This window comes from Aspergillus bombycis (genome assembly GCF_001792695.1).
Source record: "Aspergillus bombycis strain NRRL26010 chromosome Unknown contig00024, whole genome shotgun sequence".
Taxonomy (NCBI): Eukaryota; Fungi; Ascomycota; class Eurotiomycetes; order Eurotiales; family Aspergillaceae; genus Aspergillus; species Aspergillus bombycis.
The window spans coordinates 124,806-146,553 of record NW_019170026.1 but is presented as its reverse complement, the minus strand read 5'-3'; the positions used below and the strand labels follow the sequence as shown (position 1 = coordinate 146,553).

General features: G+C 49.5%; 10 protein-coding genes across 10 annotated transcripts; 6 read left to right on the top strand and 4 right to left on the bottom strand.

Moving 5' to 3' along the window:
• Positions 1-674: 674 nt before the first annotated feature.
• ABOM_003809 (short-chain dehydrogenase) lies at positions 675-1,670 on the bottom strand (the record flags this gene model as incomplete). The annotated part of the gene is made up of 1 exon (XM_022530939.1): positions 675-1,670. The coding sequence occupies one exon, from the start codon at positions 1,668-1,670 to the stop codon at positions 675-677; it is 996 nt and encodes a 331-aa protein (XP_022391024.1).
• Positions 1,671-2,540: 870 nt separating this feature from the next.
• Positions 2,541-4,950, top strand: ABOM_003808 (Zn(II)2Cys6 transcription factor; the record flags this gene model as incomplete). Its single annotated transcript, XM_022530938.1, has 6 exons — positions 2,541-2,850; positions 2,905-3,188; positions 3,246-3,326; positions 3,380-4,008; positions 4,063-4,245; positions 4,347-4,950. 6 exons carry the CDS (start codon positions 2,541-2,543, stop codon positions 4,948-4,950), a joined length of 2,091 nt encoding a protein of 696 aa, XP_022391023.1.
• Positions 4,951-5,689: 739 nt separating this feature from the next.
• Positions 5,690-7,695, bottom strand: ABOM_003807 (fungal specific transcription factor domain-containing protein; the record flags this gene model as incomplete). The annotated part of the gene is made up of 2 exons (XM_022530937.1): positions 5,690-5,904; positions 5,964-7,695. 2 exons carry the CDS (start codon positions 7,693-7,695, stop codon positions 5,690-5,692), a joined length of 1,947 nt encoding a protein of 648 aa, XP_022391097.1.
• A 718-nt stretch (positions 7,696-8,413) lies between these two features.
• On the top strand, positions 8,414-9,645 carry ABOM_003806 (tricarboxylate transporter; the record flags this gene model as incomplete). The annotated part of the gene is made up of 6 exons (XM_022530936.1): positions 8,414-8,480; positions 8,563-8,583; positions 8,654-8,785; positions 8,842-8,989; positions 9,038-9,455; positions 9,562-9,645. The coding sequence occupies 6 exons, from the start codon at positions 8,414-8,416 to the stop codon at positions 9,643-9,645; spliced, it is 870 nt and encodes a 289-aa protein (XP_022391096.1).
• Positions 9,646-10,260: 615 nt separating this feature from the next.
• ABOM_003805 (YciI family protein) lies at positions 10,261-10,668 on the top strand (the record flags this gene model as incomplete). The annotated part of the gene is made up of 1 exon (XM_022530935.1): positions 10,261-10,668. The coding sequence occupies one exon, from the start codon at positions 10,261-10,263 to the stop codon at positions 10,666-10,668; it is 408 nt and encodes a 135-aa protein (XP_022391099.1).
• Positions 10,669-11,313: 645 nt separating this feature from the next.
• ABOM_003804 (putative aldehdye dehydrogenase) lies at positions 11,314-12,774 on the bottom strand (the record flags this gene model as incomplete). Its single annotated transcript, XM_022530934.1, has 1 exon — positions 11,314-12,774. The coding sequence occupies one exon, from the start codon at positions 12,772-12,774 to the stop codon at positions 11,314-11,316; it is 1,461 nt and encodes a 486-aa protein (XP_022391098.1).
• A 692-nt stretch (positions 12,775-13,466) lies between these two features.
• Positions 13,467-15,098, top strand: ABOM_003803 (uncharacterized protein; the record flags this gene model as incomplete). Its single annotated transcript, XM_022530933.1, has 1 exon — positions 13,467-15,098. One exon carries the CDS (start codon positions 13,467-13,469, stop codon positions 15,096-15,098), a length of 1,632 nt encoding a protein of 543 aa, XP_022391101.1.
• An 865-nt stretch (positions 15,099-15,963) lies between these two features.
• Positions 15,964-16,901, top strand: ABOM_003802 (putative alcohol dehydrogenase; the record flags this gene model as incomplete). The annotated part of the gene is made up of 3 exons (XM_022530932.1): positions 15,964-16,428; positions 16,527-16,568; positions 16,632-16,901. The coding sequence occupies 3 exons, from the start codon at positions 15,964-15,966 to the stop codon at positions 16,899-16,901; spliced, it is 777 nt and encodes a 258-aa protein (XP_022391100.1).
• Positions 16,902-17,451: 550 nt separating this feature from the next.
• On the bottom strand, positions 17,452-18,825 carry ABOM_003801 (MBL fold metallo-hydrolase; the record flags this gene model as incomplete). The annotated part of the gene is made up of 3 exons (XM_022530931.1): positions 17,452-18,041; positions 18,138-18,401; positions 18,483-18,825. The coding sequence occupies 3 exons, from the start codon at positions 18,823-18,825 to the stop codon at positions 17,452-17,454; spliced, it is 1,197 nt and encodes a 398-aa protein (XP_022391103.1).
• A 711-nt stretch (positions 18,826-19,536) lies between these two features.
• ABOM_003800 (flavin-containing monooxygenase) lies at positions 19,537-21,630 on the top strand (the record flags this gene model as incomplete). Its single annotated transcript, XM_022530930.1, has 4 exons — positions 19,537-20,186; positions 20,248-20,501; positions 20,552-20,688; positions 20,746-21,630. The coding sequence occupies 4 exons, from the start codon at positions 19,537-19,539 to the stop codon at positions 21,628-21,630; spliced, it is 1,926 nt and encodes a 641-aa protein (XP_022391102.1).
• Between the last annotated feature and the right edge of the window lie 118 nt (positions 21,631-21,748).

Sequence of the window (21,748 nt, the reverse complement as noted above, 5' to 3'; positions counted from 1 at the left end):
AAACTTTTTCCAACAGTCAAAGTTAATATGACATTATGTTTATAGTAAAACGTGTTTTTCTTGTTATTCCTTATCTATCTTACCTATTAAAGTCAAGAAAGCTGTTGATTATAGAACTGCTTGGCAGCTGGAAGATGTCCTATTCTAGATCTGTCAGCAGTCAGACAGAATTCCCTGGCGAACCAAATATATATATTTATTTGAACCTTGAGAGCTTCTAAAGATTTAATACATTGAAAGCAAAGATATATATATACATCAGGTATAGCTGTATAGATTATTGTTCGGCATAAAGATATTTAATCATCCCTTTACAATATAAAGATATTGAGAAATCAGCTTTTAAAAACATCGAAGTTTGGGGTAAAACGAAGGTTTAACGGAAACCTTTGATGTAGAATTATACCCCCGTTCTGAACCCGCACAGGCTTTAGCTGATATGCCGCAATTCCCTGGTAGACTCTAGTGGCTATATATTCTAACCTAGGATCTAGGTACATGTTCCGGAAATGATGAATGACCTGTAGCAGTGGTGCCATCCAGAGGACGATGGTACAACGTACAAGAATTTACTGACATAGTTCATCTACGTAAACCAGCAATGGATAAGGACAAAGTTTTGTTTGCATGTTAAATACTTGATATTATGTGAGAAAGTACCATGGATGGTGGAGTCATTCAGCGTCTAGGCGCAGCATTTCCAGCGTCTTAGACCACAGCCTTGTCTCACTGTTCTGGTCATACGCCCATGGAGCATAGCCGGGTGCAAAATTTCCTTTACTTGGATCGTGCGGCTCAGCAATCTGACAATTGTCTAGATACTTGCCTCCCTGACCTTCTAGTTCTCTTGCCACGGATGCCCACACAGTCGTAGCTGCTCCTTGCTCGGGGCTCTTCCAATACCTCGACAAGACATCATTGTCAGCCCAGTCAGCCTTCTGTTCATCTGTGACATGACGGAGCAGTTCTGTTTGAATCCCGCCGGGGTGCAGGCTGAAGGCATGCAGCCCCTGGGACCCGTAGCGCCTCTCAATCTCGTTGGCGGCCCACACTAACGCGGTCTTGCTCTGGCCGTAGGCCTTCCACGGCTCATACTCCCCACTGAGACTAATATTGTCGAAGTGGACAGGAGAGATTCGGTGGGCGCTTGAGGCAACAATAACGACGCGAGAGGCGAAGTCAGGCGTGGAAGAAGCCAGCAAGAGATGCCTCAGCTTGTAAAAGAGTAGGAAGTGTGCAAGGTAGTTACTTCCGAACTGTGTTTCAAATCCATCCACTGTTCGGCCCTCCGGGCATGCCATCACACCGGCATTTTCGATCAGGACGTTCAATGTCGGGCTTTTCGATGTAAACTCCTCAACACAGTCCTGAACAGATGCAAGGGAGGTGAGGTCCAGATGCAGGATATGGACACGGGGACTGTCAATGATGTCACTCAAGGCTTCCTTGACTTTGTTGATATCCCGTGCAGTCAGATAGAGAGTGGCACCCGTCTTGTAGAGCGCTCGGACGGTGGGGATACCCAAGCCCGATGAGCAACCTGTGATGAGGATAACCTTTCCGGCAAACGCATTTTCAACGCCTTCGTCCTTGACAATCTGCAGCGCCGTCGGACGGGCATCTCCAGGGCCCTCGGGGCGTTCGTGTACCGCAGAATATCGTGAAGCCATTACGGTTGGGGGGTGAGTGCAAACCTTGGGTAACGACAGGCCTGAGCATGTAAAGTTTTCGGGCTAGGGAGATCCATGAGATTTGGGCCTTTTTAATTGCCTGGTAACAACCTAGAAAGCACAATCATGATGTCAGGGCTTTTGAGATTGTGTCATATGCAATCAACCAGTGTTTGGTTATGGTTAACGTTTCGGCCGACGAGCTTGGGCCATTTATCGGCGCCGAAACGCAGCGCCGATGGCTGGACCGAAGGGAGAAGAGTTTAAATCGTCTGTTTTACGTCAGCCGTACCAGGAACTAGTTAGTTAACTAACTAATTAATCGGGGCTTGTTCTCTCTGGTTCGGCATCTCGTAAGTCCGAATAGGGAAAGCCGAACTACTTAACCTTAAACAACACGGGATATCCAAGTTCGATCCTGATCTAGGTTTCCCCAGATCAACTGGAGCACGACGAAGATTCATCGCGTACCGGTATAGAAAAGAATAGTCTCTCTTGCTTTGAGAGGCTGTGTTATATTTTAATTTTCTCTCTTTCGGCGTTTGTCGGAGCATTGAAGAAGGCACTGTGTCATGCTGTACGTCGCCAGGATATACCAGATGCATCTTATATGTAATGATGCCGAATGACCGCGGACCTTTAAACTATATCTCAGCAAGTCCGACTGAAGTTTGAGACTGGTCGGCTATTCCAACTGATTCGATTGTACAATTCCCGCTTCCTCTAGGGGCTGTCGCGTATGAAACGGAATGGGCCTTAATAGCAACGCGAAAGCAAGCCTCATTGCTGATAGTAATTGTGGGCCTCTCCTCTTCTCCTCTCGACCGCACCCTGGCAGACATGGAAGTGTCTGCTAACAACAATACGACCATGCCGTCTGCCCGACCTCGTCGAGCCCGGCGTGCCCCAATGGCTTGCGCACGTTGCCATGCCCGCAAAGTACGATGCGATGTAGCCTTTCAGGGCTCGCCATGTACGAATTGCCGTCTCGACGGGTGTGAATGTCATGAAAGGGGGCATAAAGAATCAAATACACCGCGGAGGCAACCGCATCAACACCGCGCATCCTATCTCCATTCCAAAGTGGAGAAAACTCGCTCTAGTGCAGATACCCGATCGATGCGAGGGAGCTTGTCCTCTATCCTATCCCACGGCCCCCGCCATGCTAAATCAGAAAACGGTAGGTATTGTTGCGTCCCGCTCTGGTCGCCTTTGTTAATATATTACTGGCTAGGTATATACTCGCAGCTACCGTTTGCTTACTACGGCTTCCTCAACACATCTACTCTGCAGCGCCTGGATGAAACGCATATCAGATTTCTGGAGGAAAAGGGCTGCCTGCATTTACCACCCAGAGTCGTGATGGATATCTTCCTGCAATACTACTTTTTATATGTCCATCCATGTCTCCCCATACTTGATCAGGCTCAATTTTTGTTTGATTATCGCCACCCAGAACAGTCCACATGTCAGTACTCGTTGCCTTTGTTGCAGGCGGTGCTCTGCGCGGCTGCTGCTGTAAGCGACCAGGGCTTTAGTCTAGATTTTGATACCAAACCGCTGACGATGTTCTAGTTTGTCCCGACTGATGTGGGAACGCGCTGGGGGTCGGTGTCTATTGTTTCTACTCGGAATGAACTCTACCAAAAGGCGAAGGTTCGTGTCCCCAGATGAGATGCTTCCTGGAACCAATTCTAACCTCTACCAAGCTACTCTATCATTCTGGTATGGAAAAGGACCCTTTGGTTCTTGCACAAACGACACTGCTGCTGAGTCTTTTCGACTGTAGCATGGACGGAACTGGTAGTTCGGTCTGGTTGTCTCTGGCGATCGGGCATGCAAAGGCTGTAAAAGCTCACCAGTTTGGTTGTCTGGCATTGGACGCCTCTGCAGACAGACATAATCTCAAGAGACTCTGGTGGTGCTGTATAGTTCGTGATCGGGCAGTCTCGTTGGGGATGCGTCGACCAATCCAAATCACTCCCGACTTAACTCCCGTAGGCGCAAATGGTGCCCTGTCACTTCAGGACCTGCAGAAACGTCAAAACCTTTCCGAGGTGTATTCATACGAGGTGCAGTGTGAACTACATAAGATATTCATTCGACAGTGTCACCTTGCGGTCATAGTGACAGACTTGCTCATGGTATTATATCCAGACCCCAGGGAAAGCTTACCAGAAGCGCCTAGTTCTGGCTCTGGCCCGTGGGAGCAACTAGGGAGGTTTGAATTGAGATTGTCCCTTTGGCATACGGAATTCATAATCGCCAGTGAACATGACTTGCCTGTTAGACATGACTCAATCTCTCTTTTGCTCTCCCTAACGTCAATATATTATCAGTAAGCTTAAGGACCACGCTGTCCAAAGAAACCTAAATTTACAGATTCTTACAGAGCAACACGAATGGCTATGTGCAGCTACTCCACAAGATTGGTCTGCTGTTTGCACACTACCCCGGCGCGTGAGAATACCCTGGAGTATTATGGAAATGAGCTTCGAGACGCGGTAACTCAAGTTACTACAGAAATAAGTGACTTGATCGAAGCGGACCTGGCAATGTTTGTTCCCAATAACTTGTACGTTTCCTACCTTACTGTCTTACCGCACATGGTCTACGATCTATTTCTGGAAACGATTGGGTCAGTCCACCTATACCATATCTAACATTGCTCCACAGAATGCAGTTATTCCTCCTGCCGATGATCCTATGGGGTATCAATTTAGTCCTGTCCCCCACGCCGCTCCTACTGGAGGAAAGCACGAAGAACCTCTCACTTTTTAGGGCCATGAATCATTTCTATGGCTTGCGGGTTGATGTCAAGCCCTTATCAGTTATGGTCAAGCACACGCTTGATTTTATAAAGCCGAAGATCATCGCGAACGCTCTCGGGGCGTCCGGCGCTACACCTTCTTGCTTCTCTGACTTCTTCCGGCAGGACCCACAGAGCTACTGGGAATTGTGTCTTCACCTCGAACGTTTATTAGCCGACAAGGTGGGCAGGGGCCGTGTAGATGATCTGTCCACTAGCACACCGACTCAGGAACCTGAAATAGTTACTCCGATCCAGCCAGATCCATCGTGTTTGGACACACAGGCACACGGCCTTTGCGTGATTATCCCGGAAGATCCACCCGACCTCGAGCCTTGGGACATACTGAGCAATGGTGAGCAGGCCGTAACGGATATTCCCAGTCGCCAACAGCAGGGGCTACAAACAGACTTCCAAATTGCTCAAGATTTTAAGATATTTCATGATGCTTATCCCGTTCCATATGTATAACTATAACTTACCCCATCTATGTACAGGTTTTAATTTGGTGTCCAAAGTTTGGATCACGAATATAATGGATAAGCGGTTGCAATCTTATAAGTTTAATGTGTTCTCCAGGTCTCAACATGGCAAACGAGCCTTCAGACCAACACGATGGCCACAGCTTTTAATTTCTTGTCCTTTCTGCCATTGCTTTAGATCCGCGTCTTCCATGACAACAGCATTACCGAGCCGCCACAGTTTAGGCAGCTCGCGATCGTCTATATGACAATTCTCCAAAATCTAGTTCGCAAGCGTATACACTGGAGATCTCAAGAAATATATGTAATGGTCTGGAACATCATATGTGCGTACAGGAAGACACAACAAGAGCAACAAACAACAAAACAAGACTGGCCAACGATCTAACACCCGTAGGTATCGGCTGGTAGGAGGCATTGGTGGGCGACGGGTGGAATGAAGTCATTTATGAAACTGAACGAAACGGCCACTGTATGAGGCCTGGGGTTTGACTGTTAACCACTATATTCCATCAGTATAGCATCCCCGTAATAAGTTTTTAACCATCCTCGCTAATTACCACCACCCGACATTGATATTCTTTGTGGATGGTGGTACCGTATACTCTCAAGGTCACCGCCATGAGAATATAGTGACACGAATGTAATCCGATCAAAGGAATCTATGAAAGCAAAGTTTGCATAACCGACATCCTTGGCTGTGACCATCAGGGAGGATGGGGCCCTCTCTATTCCAGTGACACGCCGTCAGGCTGCACTTCATCATCACACTGCAAGCCGACTGTAGTATTAGAACTGCTGCCAAGGAAGCTCGCTTGACTAAAATTTGGGCTGGATACCTGCAGATCTACAAGTTGGTCATCTAAGGGATCCGGGAACATCTGGATTAAGGCCTCCATATCAACATCAAATACTGTGTTGCTGGAAGCAACCGGCGACGGGTCTAGACATTGCTTTAGTTTGGACTTTTTAGCGCGCAATTACGTGGCTCACGATACTCACGCGATAGCTCAGTTATGGCGTTCACAGCCATCAGATTTCGGACTAGCTGCTCAGATCGTGTGAGGGCTGGGTTCACCGAGCTTATTTCGTTCAGCATGCTAAGCGTTGTTGTAAGCATACTATGGCTCTGGCCTCCTCGATGTAGGGCGGCATCTCTGACATGGATGGTACACGCCACATAAGCGCAGTATCCTAAGAGATAGGGGGCCTTGTACAGCGCAAAGGACTCCTTCCACCTTTCAATGATGGCTGTAATCCTGCTTGCTGCAGTCGAACATGCTCTCCAGGAATTGACCGGCGGGGACTTAGCGCGCAAGTTGCTATTGGAGACAAAAGGGCGATGCAATAGAATGATGAGGGCATGGTAGGTACTATGCAGGATCATGATATTTGGAGTGACGAGCTTATGTGCTGTGGTCTTGTCTGTAGACCATGGCTGGAAGGCCACGCAATCCGGCAGGTTGAAGTACCAGCCACAGAGCGCGTCGTCCAGTTCTTGTAGGGTTATTTGTGGTGTGGCCGGCTTAGCGCCAACTACATAGAAGTGGTTGATGATATCGGCCATGAGGTTTGACAGTAGACAGAATTGCTGGAAAGCCGATATCGTGAAAGTAGGGACTGGAGGCGGCGATTGGATTGGGTAGGTACTACATTGAGAGTCTATGTAGGGGCTCCAGCACTCCAACTCCTCCATGGTATCACGGAGCTCAGTAGAGACATGAGTATCTCGTAGATGGATGGCCACCGGCCGGCCAAAGTATAGACACTGTAATTTGTCCGAGATGAAGGCTGCCCAGAATGCTCTACGGCGGATCTCAACATCTTCCGGATACAAATCAGGAACCCGGGTGTCGAGGTGCAATCCAAGGTCGAATGCCATTCGAATGGCCAGTCCCGTGTTGATCCAGCTCTTGGACATTTCACCACGAGCGACATATACTGAACCTAGGTGTAGCAAACCTACTATTGTCGGAATTGAGGGGTTTTCCAACAGCGAATCCAGATAAAACAGTTCTTGGCACCTCCGCAGGAATCGGTTGCCAGCTGTCTGGGCCAGTGAAGGGTCATCTCGCACTTCTGTGCGGCCCGAGAATTTAGAGCCGGAGGCAAATATAGCGTTCAGCAGGAATCGTGAAAAGTATGGACCCCCTGAAACCCAGTCTCGCGTAAACGCAGGCCGATATGTGAGAAGGAAACTATGATGTTGGCGATTCCAATGGACGTCTAGCAGATGCATGGCAAGGTCCGGTGGAACCCCGTCAAAGTCCGCGTGGTTTCGCAGTTCGTATTCCTTTTGGCGCTGAATCACAGCATTCGTAATGAGCAGGTTCCGCACGAACTCAGGCGGATCGCCCACAAGCTGAGATGTTTCCAAGCCATTATGCAGGCCTGATGTAGGCCCGAAGACGCCGATGCGACCTTGATCATCTGCCGAGACGAAGGTCGAGGTTTCTAGCTCGTCATCAGATGAAACACTCTTGCATCTTTCTGTAGGTGGCTTCTGGAGACTTCTGGTGTGGGTCAGATCCCCATTCAATGTCGTCTGGCCACTACCACGCCGCTCTTTCGGCTGCTCTTTCGGCCGCTCTTTCGGCCGCTCCTCCTCCGAGTGATGCAGTGGTACATTCGGCAGCGCGAGGGCCTCACGAAGTAGTAGAGCCCGTGTTTGTACATCGGCATTCTTCATTTGGATCAAGGTTGTCTTGAACCATGCGACCTGTGCCTCCAGCATCCGGATGGTCGTTGCAGATGGCCTAGACGCGGTAAGACGGGGCTTGCATATAGACACACACACACACACACACGCAGAGAGAGAGAGAGAGATGGGGAGAGAGGAGTCTGACCTTGGCCGCGGAATAATACGTGTGTAAACACACTCCCGCTTGTGCGTTTTGCATGCCCCACAGGACGGTGTTTCCTTGTTACATTTAACCTACGGCGAATACATCAGGAGGTGACTTGTGGGTGAGGTAGGATCAGATTGGATCTGGCACCTTTCTTCCCCGGCAATTATCACAGGCGCGTGTTTCACGCCTTGGACCTTGAAAACTCATCTGGGGCTGTCTGGATGCAAGGATGCCGTGGGACGGACAGTATGTGTCCGAGGAGTTGACGGCAGACGGAGTATTTGAGCCCGGAACCAGTGTGTGGAGTGCCGATCGAAAGAGGCAATCGCCTACTTTTTGTGCCGATTTGTAAGAATTGGCTTGACCTGTTGCTCTCCCCAACGGGGCCCCATGCTGTTCGGAATAGCACTGTGGGGTATGCGGCCGATGGCAAATTAGATCGGCAATGTATATCCTCCACCTTGGGCCATTGATAGTTGACTGCATGGCTGTGGCATTTTAGGTCATAGCACGTGAGTCTTTCTACTCCTAGTTAATTGTGACAGTGCTAATTGCTCTATTCGCAGCGTGTTCCTGTGTAGCCCTTGTCCAATATCCACAAGAATGGACGCACCACCATCACCGTTGCGGTCTCTTGTAGCAGGCTGCCTGGCGGGTGCTATGGAAATAGGTGGGATTGACCCTTCATCATCCAACACAGTTCATTCGATACCCATGCCTCCCTGGTTATCTCACTGACACAAAATTACCAGCTATAACTTACCCAGCCGAGTGTAAGTTCCTAGCTCTAAAGCGTTGCGAGCCAATCCACTTAAATTCATGCTGATGCTGACAGGACGACAGTTGCCAAGACCCACTCACAGTTGAACCGGAGACTTGGGGAATCAGCAAAGCTGCCTTGGCCTCCTTTTGGTCGCGAGTGGTATACTGGCTGCACAAGTGCGATTATCGGTAACGCCGCCAAGGTTGCTATCAGTAAGTCTAGTGGAAGCCTCACAGTTAACTAGACTAACTGAGCCCTTTTGGCTAAGGGTTTACGGCGTACGAGCGCATGAAGTATCTGCTACAGGATGAGAAGGGGCAGCTCACTCCGATAAAAGTGTCCATTGCCGGCCTTGGAGCTGGGTTGATCGAAAGTGTGCTAGCAGTAACCCCATCAGAAAGTATAAAGACTTCTCTGTACGTCAGTCGAATACCTCAACTCTGGCTTGTGCTGATTATATATAGGATCGACGACCGGAAATCGGCCCGGCCGCGTATGAACGGGCTGGTGCATGGAGTGGGTGTCATCTACCGTGAAAGAGGCATCGCTGGCTTCTTGCAGGGACTCGTACCAACCACTGCGAAACAAGCCGCAAATTCGGCTACTAGATTCACTGCGTACTCGACCATTCGCGACTTGTGGCAGAGGCAACTGCCCCCCGGCCAGAAGGTGGATACAGTTGCGACCTTGACTATTGGGGCATTGGCGGGTCTGATCACTGTCTATGTCACCCAACCCATCGACACTATCAAGACTAGAATGCAAAGTATTGAAGCTCGGGGGGCCTATAAGAACAGCTTCGACGCCGCGGCCAAAGTTGTGATGAATGAAGGCTTCCTCCAGCTTTGGTCCGGCGCGGTACCGAGGCTAGCAAGACTTACGGTACGTGTGTCTTCACCCCAGGAGTATTTCCATTGCTAGTCATAGCTGTATTAGAACGTGACAGCCACTGGGTATAAAGTCGGTGCTCTAACGTTATAGTTCACAGGTCAGCGGAGGAGTAGTGTTTACAGCCTATGAAAAGATCATCGAATTCTTCGGCTGGCTGGATCCGCAGAGCCAATGGATCTAGATCCATAATGCACCTGGAGACACATGATGCTAGTATAATATGAGTGACGTTATTAGCAACGGAATGTGCTTTTGCTCAGCGGGAATTGGCTTTCAAGTCAACCATTCCTGACGCATCGCACTTGCTATTCGATCTGTCAGGGAACTCCAGGGTCTGGAACGATCCCAAATCCTCAATTATGTACTAATTCCATTTCCATGAGCTCTGTACATACTGTATTTGACTATGAAATATAATTCCAGGTTGTGGGTCGGCAATCCATATTAGTTTCTGTCTTGAGGCTCGGCTATCCCAGATAGGAAATCGGCAAGAAGATTAAATAGCCGGCAGCATCAATAATTGGCCCAAATCAGCACTAGTTTGGTTTATACTGGAATTGTTCTGGATGCCCTAACTCGAGCAGATAATTAACCTGGGTAGCTTCCGTGGCCGTCAACCTCTATTAAAGTCCTGTCTAGTGCGTGGAACTCCTCGCTTTACATTTTAAAATCTGCTTTACCATTCAAGACAATCGAGGCCACTCCCAGCAGGCAGCACGACTAGCTTTTGCTTAGAAACCCCGAACTTCTATGACCAAAGTTTGTAACCAGAAACACGTTCAAAGGCATTACCCCTATGACCCGCCTTCTGAACCCGGTGTTAACAGCATTGCTCCTCTTTAGTCATTCTCTCCCGGTCTACCACAGTATCGCCATTATGACTCAATATCAATACGAGTTTTTAGTGAGCATTCCCGACCGTCCCGGGGTACTCCCAGTTCGCATGTCCCTTCGTCCTAGGCACCTGGCGAAGTTGGGTCCTCGTGTCGAAGCTGGACAAGTGGTGTTTGGTGGCGCTATGCTCTCTCGTGAACCGGCCAAAGGCGAGGGCCCAAATGTAACTGGAAGTGTGATGCTCGTCAAGGCCAACAGCGAAGATGAAGTTCGCCAGATCATTCTGGATGATGCATATGCAGCGGATGTCTGGGATTTGGGCAAGGTCACAATAACGCCATTCAAGTGTGCTGTACGTACGGCAATTTGAAGGAAAGATAGTGACGTGTCTTAAGGTAATTCTATCTTCGGATGGAGGGATACAGATTCAAATACAGCTAGAGACATCAAAACTGTTATGGAGGCTGCGTTGCTGTTGTCTTGTGTCGTCAACTTCAATATGTAGGCTAGAATTGACCCTGTTTAATGGCCCAGCGTGGTTCCTTTCTTGAGAACAGTTCAAAGTTAATACCGATTGAGGACCGTGTACATAACGATCTGAGCAGCATCCAGCTGGACGCCATCACCTTACCACATACTGGTCCCCGTCATAAATGCGCACACAAATACAGGCCAATAGCCAAAGCCTGTCCACATGTCATCCCCGCGACCATGGTAGATTCACAGCATTAATTGATATCGCTTGACGAGGGTAGACTTTCGACGAGTGGGATGACGTGGTTGGGCGTTACCATCCCCTATGTCGAGTCCATTCGTCTTGGTAAACTACTCTGGTACGATTCAGCTTCTCAACATTCTTCGAAGGGCAGAGAGGCATTAAGCACACACGCATCCGGACAGAAAGAAAGAAATAAACGTTAGAGCTATCGGATTTTTCCTCGCCGCTATTGATTGAGAATACAGATTCATTGATCACGCCAAGATCCCGATTATCCTACTTGTACACCTAGCATCACTACAGCAAGACATTCACGCTCTTTATCTCTGTGAATGACAATAGTTCCTCCAGGCACTCCTCCTTTCCTACTCCAGATTGCTTGGCTCCTCCGAACGGGACACCGATAAAGTGTTTAGACACCTGATTAATCCAAATATAGCCGGCCTCGATATGTCTTACGATTCTCGTCGCCCTCGAGATATCACGGGTAAAGACAGAAGCTGTAAGACCATAAGCGGTATCGTTAACTGTTTTGATAAGTTCCTCTTCATCAGACCATTTGAAGATAGACATGATGGGTCCGAAGATCTCTTCTTTGGCGATACGCATATGTGGCTGAACGTCGGCGTACACGGTCGGTTCGACCCAGTAACCAAGCTCCATACCGGGAAGATGTTTTGGGATCTTGCCTCCTGTGATGAGGCGAGCGCCCTCCGCATCCGCCGAGAGAATATATGACAGAACCCGCTCCTGTGCCGCTTTGTTAATGAGAGGGCCCATAGTGGTTGACATATCTGTCGGAACCCCCGGTTTGAACTCTCTTTCGATGAATGATTTGACCTTTTCTATGACCGTTTCATAATGCGATTCGTGCAAGAAGACACGGGAGGTCGAGCCACAAGACTGCCCTGCCCAAGTGTAGTTCATCCCCCGCGCAACACCTTCGGCCAGGGCATCCACGTCCGCATCTGGAAATGCTAGCAGCGCGTTCTTGCCCCCGAGCTCCAGGAGGGTTGGCTTCAGCGTGACTGCAGCAGCCTGCTGGATGGCTCGACCGGTCGGGACGCTTCCGATCAAGGTAATCTTCTTAACTAGTGGGTGCGTCGTCAAGGCCTTCCCACAATCGATCTGGCCAGGCAGGATATTTAATACACCTGGGGGGAATACGGGGCCCAAGATCTCGGCCAGACGGAGGCACGATAGGGGCGCCTGATCTGGGGTCTTCACTACCACAGTGTTGCCTGCCGCCAGCGGTGCTGCTATTTTCGAGCCCGTGAATTGAATAGGATGGTTGAATGCCATGATGCGTCCCACGACGCCCAATGGCTCTCGCACGGTGTAGTGGAAGGTATCGTCCGATTGTGGGATGGTCTCGCCTTTCAGCATCGGGATTAATCCTGCGAAATAGTCGAGTGACGTAGCGGCGACTTTCGCATCACTCAGCATCTTTCCCAGTGGGTTCCCGGTGTTCAAGGAATCAATCCATGCAAGCTCATCGGCATGTTCACGGAGTAAGTCCGCGGCGCGGCGCAGGCACCGGGCTCTTTCGACTGGAGGGGTCGCCCGCCAGCTCAGGAACGCTTGATGGGCCGCATTTACAGCCTCGTCCACATCAGCCGCGGAGGCAACAGCCACTTTAGTAATGGGCTCGCCACACGCCGGGTTAAATGTTTCCGCATACACCCCATCTTTGGGACGGTGCCATTGACCATTGTAGAACAGGTCCAAGTGGGAGGGTAGAGAGTGTGTGGTAGACATAGCTAGGAAGATGACAGGATAGCACTTTGACGTAACATACAATCGGCGGTTACAGCTAATAATGTCTGTGTGTAGGTCTACTATTACGTTACCTTATATCTTTTTCTCTCGCTGCAGTCCGGTAAACGCAATCCGTGCCATCGTTAAGCGGAAACACTGAGGGCCAACGATGTTCGCCGGCTCTCTCGGGCCCCTTGATGCGACTGTGCTTTCTCCATATTAGGAAAGTCCGTTCAGACTTGAAACGAATCCAAATAAAAGAGAGGGGTAAGAATGACAAACGTAAAGAAATCTAATTGTCCAAAAACAGTAGTGCCGAACTGGCGGGTGTACAGGATCCGGGGGTGGATCCCACGTATAAATCGGGTAACTGGCAATGCGAACCCTAATCCTCTACGGATGAATTTTTGGCGGGCAGGTACGCCCGAGCCGGGTAGCCACAATCCGAGAGGCGGCGCTCTGTACTAGCCCGAACTGATGTTATTTTCCTTTAATAGGTCATGAAGATAAGTACGATGCTCAAGGCTGGGCAGATCACTTCTGCAGGTCGTCTCACACGAAATTGTCGGCAACTCACACCATGGTCGAGCCACATCAGGGAAACCTATTGGGGATCATCCCCAAGCCTGCCGCGCTAGTATTAGGTACGGATCTGCGGTCAAGAAGCGCTGGGAAGTTCACGGCTTGCTAATATGCCTGGCGATGTAGACATTTACACGTACGCAGCTCTAGGGGTGGCTTGTTTCATACTCTACCCCTTAGTTCACTACTATCTCGACGCAAAGAAACTGCGGCGGTTCCCAGCTGCGAGCTTCTTGGCTCCATTCACATCCCTGTGGATCGTTTCTCACTCACTGAGACGTAAGCGGTATGTGACTGTTTACGAGGCGCATAGAAAATTGGGCCCAGTGGTTCGACTGGCTCCAGACCTACTGTCGTTCTCGAACGCGAAGGCGTGCAAAGAAATCTATAGCCACGGTGCCCCCGTGGTGAAAGCCGAGTTGTACTCTAACTTGGGAAATGGCGTGCCCTCCATGTTCCAAATTATTGGGAAGGCAGAGCACGGAAAACGGAGAAAACTGCTGTCGCACGTCTTTTCCGCCAAGCAAATCTACGACAAAGAGCCCCGAGTCATCAAATTAGCAAAGGCCTTGTGCCGCAACTTGGAGATTAAAGCTCGAGGTGGCATGGTTGCGACTACAGACGAGTACCCTGTCGTGGACGGGGCTTTCGACGTGCGACCGTGGCTCAATATGTTCGCCTTCGATGTCATCACCGCGGTCTTCTGGTCGAGTCCCTATGGCTTTTTGGAAAAGGGTAATGATATTGCTCCTGCCGTAGACCTCAAGAACCGAGTCTTCAAGGTCCATGCCATGGATGCTGCCCATTCCAACACCAACTTCATTATTCCGTTCGCCCAGCTCCCACGGGCCTGGTGGAACCTAATCCAGCTTGTTTTAAGCCATACTCATGGCGCCCAATCCGCAAAGAACTTTCGATCCATGACGCGTTATGTGGTGCGGCATCGGATAGAAAACCCACCAGCGGAGCCGGATCTGTTTACGAGCTTTCCGTTGGAGCCTACTGAGAAACACGCGCACGTCCTAAACTCGGAGGAACTCCTCTCGGAGTGCTCGACAATGCTCAGCGCGGGGCAGGACACGACACAAACGTCGCTCACAAACTGCCTGTATCATTTATGCAAGAATCCTTCCAAACTCCGCAAGCTCCGCAAAGTGCTTCTAGACAGCTTGCCGCCAGAGTCGCAGCCGATCGCAAGCTATTCTGACCTCCAAAGAATTCCACTATTGAGAGCTGTCCTGGACGAAAGCTTCCGCTGCAGCCCACCCCTCGGGTTTGGCCTTCCCAGGCTCGTCACGGAACCTGGAATGACTATCCAAGGACACTTCATCCCCCCCGGTGTCGTGGTGGGCTCCCCACTCTACAACATCCACCACGATGAGAGCTTGTTCCCAGATCCCTGGAGCTTTATTCCGGAGCGATGGTTAGGAGGGTCTGACCCTGACTATAGTCCATCGGCGGAAGAAACGGAGAATCTCAAAACCTACGTCCAGCCATTCAGTCTGGGTGGCCGGTCTTGTATTGGCCGCAACATGGCATATATGGACCTCAGCATTGCCATTGCAGCACTAGTGATGGAGTTTGACTGGGAGCTACGCGATCCAGACTGCGATATTCAATACGTCGAGAAGTTAGTCACAAACCCCGCGGCCTTATGGGTGAAGGCAAAATTAAGACCTGGCATGGACATTGAGTCACAGTCGAAGAGACAAGCGGCCATGTCCGCCGGCCTGCCTAATTAACATGAACGCCCAGATGCGTCCTGATGCGCCACTCTTCTCCCCCTCCTTGTCCTTTCTTTCTCTCTTTCTTTCATTCTTTGTTGCATTCATTCATTGCCGTCTCTATATCAGAAGTTTTGTCTTTCACTCTAAGATTGCTGGCTGAAGACCAGCGTACTACTGTAGACTAGGCGTTCTATGGCGATGTTATTCCAGCGTGTGCCTCCTCAGTTTACCAGGCACCTACACATACATAAGACCAAAGCCTGTTTACTTTGCAGTTGAACTAGGATGTTAAAAATGACAAATGTGCCTTCATGATTTTAGATTCCCATATAGACAATACAGACTGTGCCTAGTGAATCCTTAGCCAGAGAGATCACTACTATATATCACTAATTCTTACAGCTACACCAACGAGGGGGCTTTTATTTCCCTATAGAGTAGCTACAGAAAGGTCACATGTAGAAGCAGAGTACCCCAGCAGCAGAATCATACATGAAGATAATCAGGGCAGCATTGTGCCAGTTCATGCTCTTTTCATCCGGTAGAGGACATTTCTTCGGCGTGCCCGATGTTCACATGGATAAGCAGCCGGCGATTGCCGTCGACTCCAAAAGTTTTTTTGCCGTATTGTTTTGGCACCCCACGGAACTGGTGCCTCGTCAACCACGCGTTGGCAACCATTGACATGTCACTATGAATTGCCCTTCCTGGCCGGGCCGAGCTAATGTAGTCGGAAGTGGTATATGGACTACCTTGACAACCTTCGGTATGTTGAGAGATGATAGATAGTATATGAGGGGATGTGCCATTCTCAATCGTCCTTCTGTTACCTCTAGACAGACCAGAAGATCAGCACTAGTAACAATTATCTAACTACACAATGGGTCGCTTACAAGGCAAAGCAGCTATTGTCACCGGCGGGGGATCAGGATTTGGGGAAGCAATCGCGCACGGTTTCGTGGCTGAGGGAGCTCATGTCATTGTCGCCGACATCAGCGTGGCGGGAGGAGAACGAGTCGTGCAGGAAATCCGCAGCAAGGAGTACACCCATGGCGGCTCAGCGATATTTCTGCAGGCCGATGTGACGAAGCGAGGTGACTGGGAGAAAGCGTTGAGTCTGGCCAAAACCAAATTCGGAAAATGCGATATCGTCGTCAACAATGCCGGGACAACATATAAGAAGCAGCCCAGTGCAGAGGTCTCGGAGGCGGACTTTGACCGAGTCGTGGCCATCAACGTGAAGAGTATCTATTTGAGCAGTTCGGTAATGCTGCCCTACTTTGTCGAACGAGGGTCGGGGGTCTTCTTGAGCACGTCTTCGGTCGGTGCTATGCGCCCTAGATCGGTAGGTTTCCTATGGCTTGATGCAATGTGGTGAACGCATTACCAAAGCAGAAGGGGGAGATCCCACAATGAACACAGGCCACTAATTACACGCCATAGGGACAAGTATTCTATGCCGGAACCAAGGGATTCCTAAACACGGTGAGCCTTCCAAGTACTACGATACGTCGAACCTAAGGCATAGACTTATCAATATAAATCCAGGTCACCCAGGGCTTAGCTGCGGAGTATGGACCCCATGGTGTGCGAGTGAACACCATTTGTCCCTTACTAGCGGCTACTAATCTGCTTGAAATGTTCACCGGTGTCCCCGATACACCTGAAGGGAGAGCGGAATTTGCCAAAGGGGTTCCATTGGGACGGATGTCCGAGCCAAGTGACATTGCCAATGCAGCCGTATTTCTTGCCAGCGATGCAGCTGGCTTCATCACCGGTGTGAATTTTCCAGTGGATGGAGGACGTTTAACTGTTTGATAAACGCATCAGTAATGCATGATTATATTACTAGCATGTGTTTCCCTAATGACCATATATCTGTATGTAACTCCCTTGAGAGTCGACACACTTTTATAACTACACACACCGAACATTTGCCCATTAGTATTTATAATCTGCGGCTACGAGTAAGAATGGTATGGCCGGCAGCACTTGTTTCTAAGTATCAACTAGGTATGGTGTTGCGAGGCTTCTCGTGGTTGGGCATCTGATAGATATGTGATATGATATATAATTTCACTAGAGGCACTACCCATTTATCCCTACATAACGCCATATTAATCATAACCCCTCACACAGAAGTGAAACTACACAACTACTGGTGCATCGAATTTTAGTATGAAAATAAACAATACAATTTGTCGCTCTACTAGTTTGTAGGCCCTCACAGTCCCGTAGTTGAGGGGAATTCCCGTCCGGGGGAGTCCTAGGGCTCTCAAGGACCCGAGATTGTTTGAATGAATTTTTGTGTGATCAAGATAAAATATTGGGATTATATTCGAAGCATGTGCAACACAGGGAGAGATAATCAGAGACCATAATTTGCAAACGCCTCGCGTGCTCTGTTGCGTAGCTCTGCTTTGGCCGATGGCCAGGGCTGACCGTTGCGCCAAAACCCTTCAACTGCGGGCTTTTGTCCCGGTTTTCCGTCCTGTGGTAGACGGTTCAACCATAACCACCTGATTTTTTCTTTGAAGCCACGAGATTTCCAGGAGTTCAGATCATCACTTGGATTGTTGTTCAAGGTGGGTAAGTGTTTGATCAAGTCCTCATCGTGTGCCAAGCACACCATGACGTCCGGGTGGGAGTCAAATGCAGCCAAGCTATTCACTGAACGTTGTGCCAGCTTAGGGTCCACATGAGCCGAGCATGCATCATTTGATACAAGATAGAATGGTGTGCGACTGCCGTCCCCAAGTTCTGCCATAGCTCGTCTAGGGTGGTGATCAGTAAACAATGAACAGAGAGGCATCGGATCTGGCAACGGCATATGGATATTCGGACGGAAGATGCCGGCAAAGTGGCAAATGTCCCCACCGAGCAAGACGAAGCTGGCGTTGGGACTAGGGGTTGTACGAGCAAGCCCGCACATGTGGCCGATACAGTGCCCTGGTGTGTCTGAAAGGTATACATTTAGCTGCTGGACATGCAACCAATAACATCTGTGCTATAGAGGGAAAGATAATTTTCTGTCTAGCAGTAGGAGATACTAACCAAGAAGATAAAAGGAGCCATCACCAAAAAAGTCGTACGCAGGAAACCCGCCGATAGAAAGACCGGTACCAGAAAAGTCGATTTCCTTCAGTGGACGCTGATCGAAGACTTTGGCCTCTACCGGGGAATTGGGTGCCAGAGGGAAACCAGGGAGTATATTTGAGCGAGATTTGAAGCCAGGCCCAACTACCAGTTTTGTGCTATGGGGGAATATTGCGGTGTTTCCGATATGGTCCCAGTGGTAGTGGGACCAAATAATGGTCGCTACAATTCAAGCTTATAAGTCTGGCCAGTCATTCCACGCCGTGGTATTTCTGCACTCCGTGAACACGTCGAGGAACTTACATATGTCATTCAGCGCAATTCCACTGTCCTGAAGAATGTCTGTAACATCTTTATCGACGCGTAAAGATGGGATCACCTCCGACAAGCGGCTTTGAAGCACCGCGGGGAGGTTCCAGTAGTCCTTACGTATGCCTAGATCAAACATAACCTGTTCTCCTGATGGCACATGCTCTATAAGGAATGCTGCAACATATATATTCAGGGTTTCATGTCCAGGTTGTACAGGCTCGAATAGTGACTTGGCATTAACCACCATGACGCCGGTAGTATCAACCAGTCTCACTCGCACTGTGCTTGTAGAGGACGGGAATTGCATCGTCTGAGAGGCCTCAATGGTGTTCATGGTGGAAACTAGGAATGGACCCGATGGTCGTAGTGGAATTGGTGTTGTGAATGGAATTAATTAGTTTGTTCCTGGTGAGGATATTATGGAAGGCCTGTACAAGGCCAAGGTATAACGGTAGGAACTGTAACCACAGAGAGTACAGTTACTAAAACGTGAACTTCCAGAGATATGCTTTCCCCGCCACGTTAACGGTCCGAGGGTCTATGCCGAGGCCAGATGGTCCGCGAAGCAGCCTTTGGTGCTCGTAGGCTCACATAGCCATTCATGGCAAGGGAATAGAACAAATACAAAGTTTGAAGACCCATACCGTTGTATAGTTAGGGAATGGATGTCGCCATCCAGCTTCCTGATCTAATGTCGGCTAAGCTGGGCCATGCTGAGCTCTAGAGTCCCACTGCCACCGGCTGTACTGGTAACAAGCTAACCAGGGACAGAAGCCTAGCTTTAGCCGGGCTGCTGATGAATATGCATGGTAAGAATCACCGGGGAAACTGTAAGAATTTCTCAATTGGGAGACGAGTCGGCTTACTCGATTGGGTCGGTAATACCCAAAGCGACACCGGCTCGCCCCATCCTGGCTCCGTAGTGTAGAAGGAATGCTTCAAATATAACTAATGTGGTATGATAGATAATGTCGAGGGGTAGGAACAAGAGTAGAGACTCGCCCTATCAAGAAGAATATTTTATTTACCAAACACAATTTTCCATATGGCGACACGTCCAGCTTCAGCCGCTCCGGTGAATCCCGTATTTGCAAAGTATGGCCTTCCCGGGAATATCACGATTGGAAGCAACTCGCCAGGCATTCACCCAGCTTCAGAGAAGCGCCCTGTGCACTATCCAGAATGGGACAGACCGTCAAGCACTGGTTATGTGGTCTCAAACCACTTGATCAATGAGCCACCTCCGGGGCAGCCGTTATTTCGAATCATCGTGATCGGCGCTGGGGCTGCGGGCATCGACTTTCTCCACCATGCCCCACGGGACCTTGCTGGACTTAATATCGAGTTCGCTGTGTATGACAAAAATCCAGAAATCGGCGGCACCTGGTTTGAGAATCGGTACCCAGGATGTGCATGCGACAATCCCAGCGTTGGGTATACCTTTCCCTGGAAAGCCAAGCCAGACTGGACGAGCTTCTACTCTTCTTCAACTGAAATCTGGCAGTATTTCAAGGATATTGTTGAGGAAGAGAATATGATGCAGTATATAACCCTGAATACAGCTGTCTCTGGGGCCAGTTGGGATAACAGCAGGGCGAAATGGATCGTGAAGCTTTCCCAGCGTCTGGAGGACGGTCAGACAAAAGAGTGGCAGGAGGAATGCGACGTTATCCTCAATGGCAGCGGATTTCTCAAGTGTGTTTGCCTGTCTCTTGTCAGTGGCAGTGAACGGGCCATGGCTAACTATTGTTCACAGTGCTTGGAAATGGCCAGACATTCCGGGGCTGCATAAGTTCAAGGGCCCTATCTTTCACACTGCAAACTATAAGGAAGGATTCGACCTGAAGGATAAGAGAGTTGCTGTAATTGGTTCCGGTAGCTCAGGTGTTCAGGTGTCAGCTTCCATATATCCTGACGTGCAGCATCTCTACACCTGGGTGCGAAGCCCAACCTGGATCACCGCCGCTTTTGGCCAGCAGTTTGCGGGAAAGAATGGCCAAAACTTCGAGTGTAAGCCCTGCCATACCATCCATAACAGTCAGAGAGCTTACCATCCATAGATACGGAAGAACAGAAACAGGCGTTCGCAAAAGATCCCGCCAGTTATCAGCGATACAAGAAGACGATTGAAAACGAGCTGAATAAAAGATTCAAACTAGTTTTGCGCAACACAAAAGAGTCCGATGAAGCAAACGCTGTGAGTGGAACCCATCGACCGCCATGAATTTATTTCTGACATGAACTTTACACACAGTATGCGTTTCAAGAAATGTCTATGAAGCTCGCAGCAAAGCCATACTTGAAAGACTTCATTATTCCCCAGAATTTCAATGTGGCATGTCGCCGGCCTACACCTGGTAATGGCTACCTTGAGGCGCTTGCTGGAGAGAAGACGACCGTTTTCACGTCCTCAATCCAAGCTATCACAGAACATGGGGTTGTCGACGCTGCCACTGGCGAACACCCGGTAGATGTCATCATATGTGCCACTGGCTTTGATACATCATTCAGGCCCCAGTTTCCCATTACTGGGCTAGACCCAGAGGTAACTTTAGCCGAGAAATGGGCCGAGTTTCCTGCCAGCTACTTGGGGATTGGTGTCGATGGCTTCCCGAATTACTTCACATACTCTGGGCCGTTCACACCGGTTGCTCAAGGCTCCTTGTTGCCTATAATAACACTCCTGACGAACCACTTCATTGAGATTATCCAGAAGATGCGAAGGCAACATATCCGCCAACTGAGTCCGAAAGCTAGTGCTGTTGCTGATTTTGCGGAGCATGCTCGTACCTTTTTGCCGCGCACTTGCTGGGCAGACCCATGCAGCTCTTGGTTCAAACAGGGCACCACAAATGGCCCTATTGTCATGTGGCCGGGTTCCAGGCTTTCCTTCTTTGAAGTACTTCATCACCCCAACTACGAGGACTATGATATCGAGTACTATGGCAAGAATCGGTGGTCTTTCCTGGGCTCCGGCTTTGTAGACTTTGAATTCTCAGGGTCTAAGGACCTAACGTGGTACCTGGACGAGTTCTCAGGACGGGAAGACTGGGTGAAAGGAGTTCCATTGAGTCAAGATTCTGAGGAGTTTGCCGGTGTTAACGCTGGTGCAGTTCCCCACACTAACGCGCGCCTTTAGTGGCGCCTCGGGGAGGTGATCTGGAATGAAATAGACAACGACTGACATGTTGTGACGCCGGGTGTTCCCGCGTTCTAAGGTATTCTTTCGCAAATATGAGAGCTTTCGTGTCGGACCC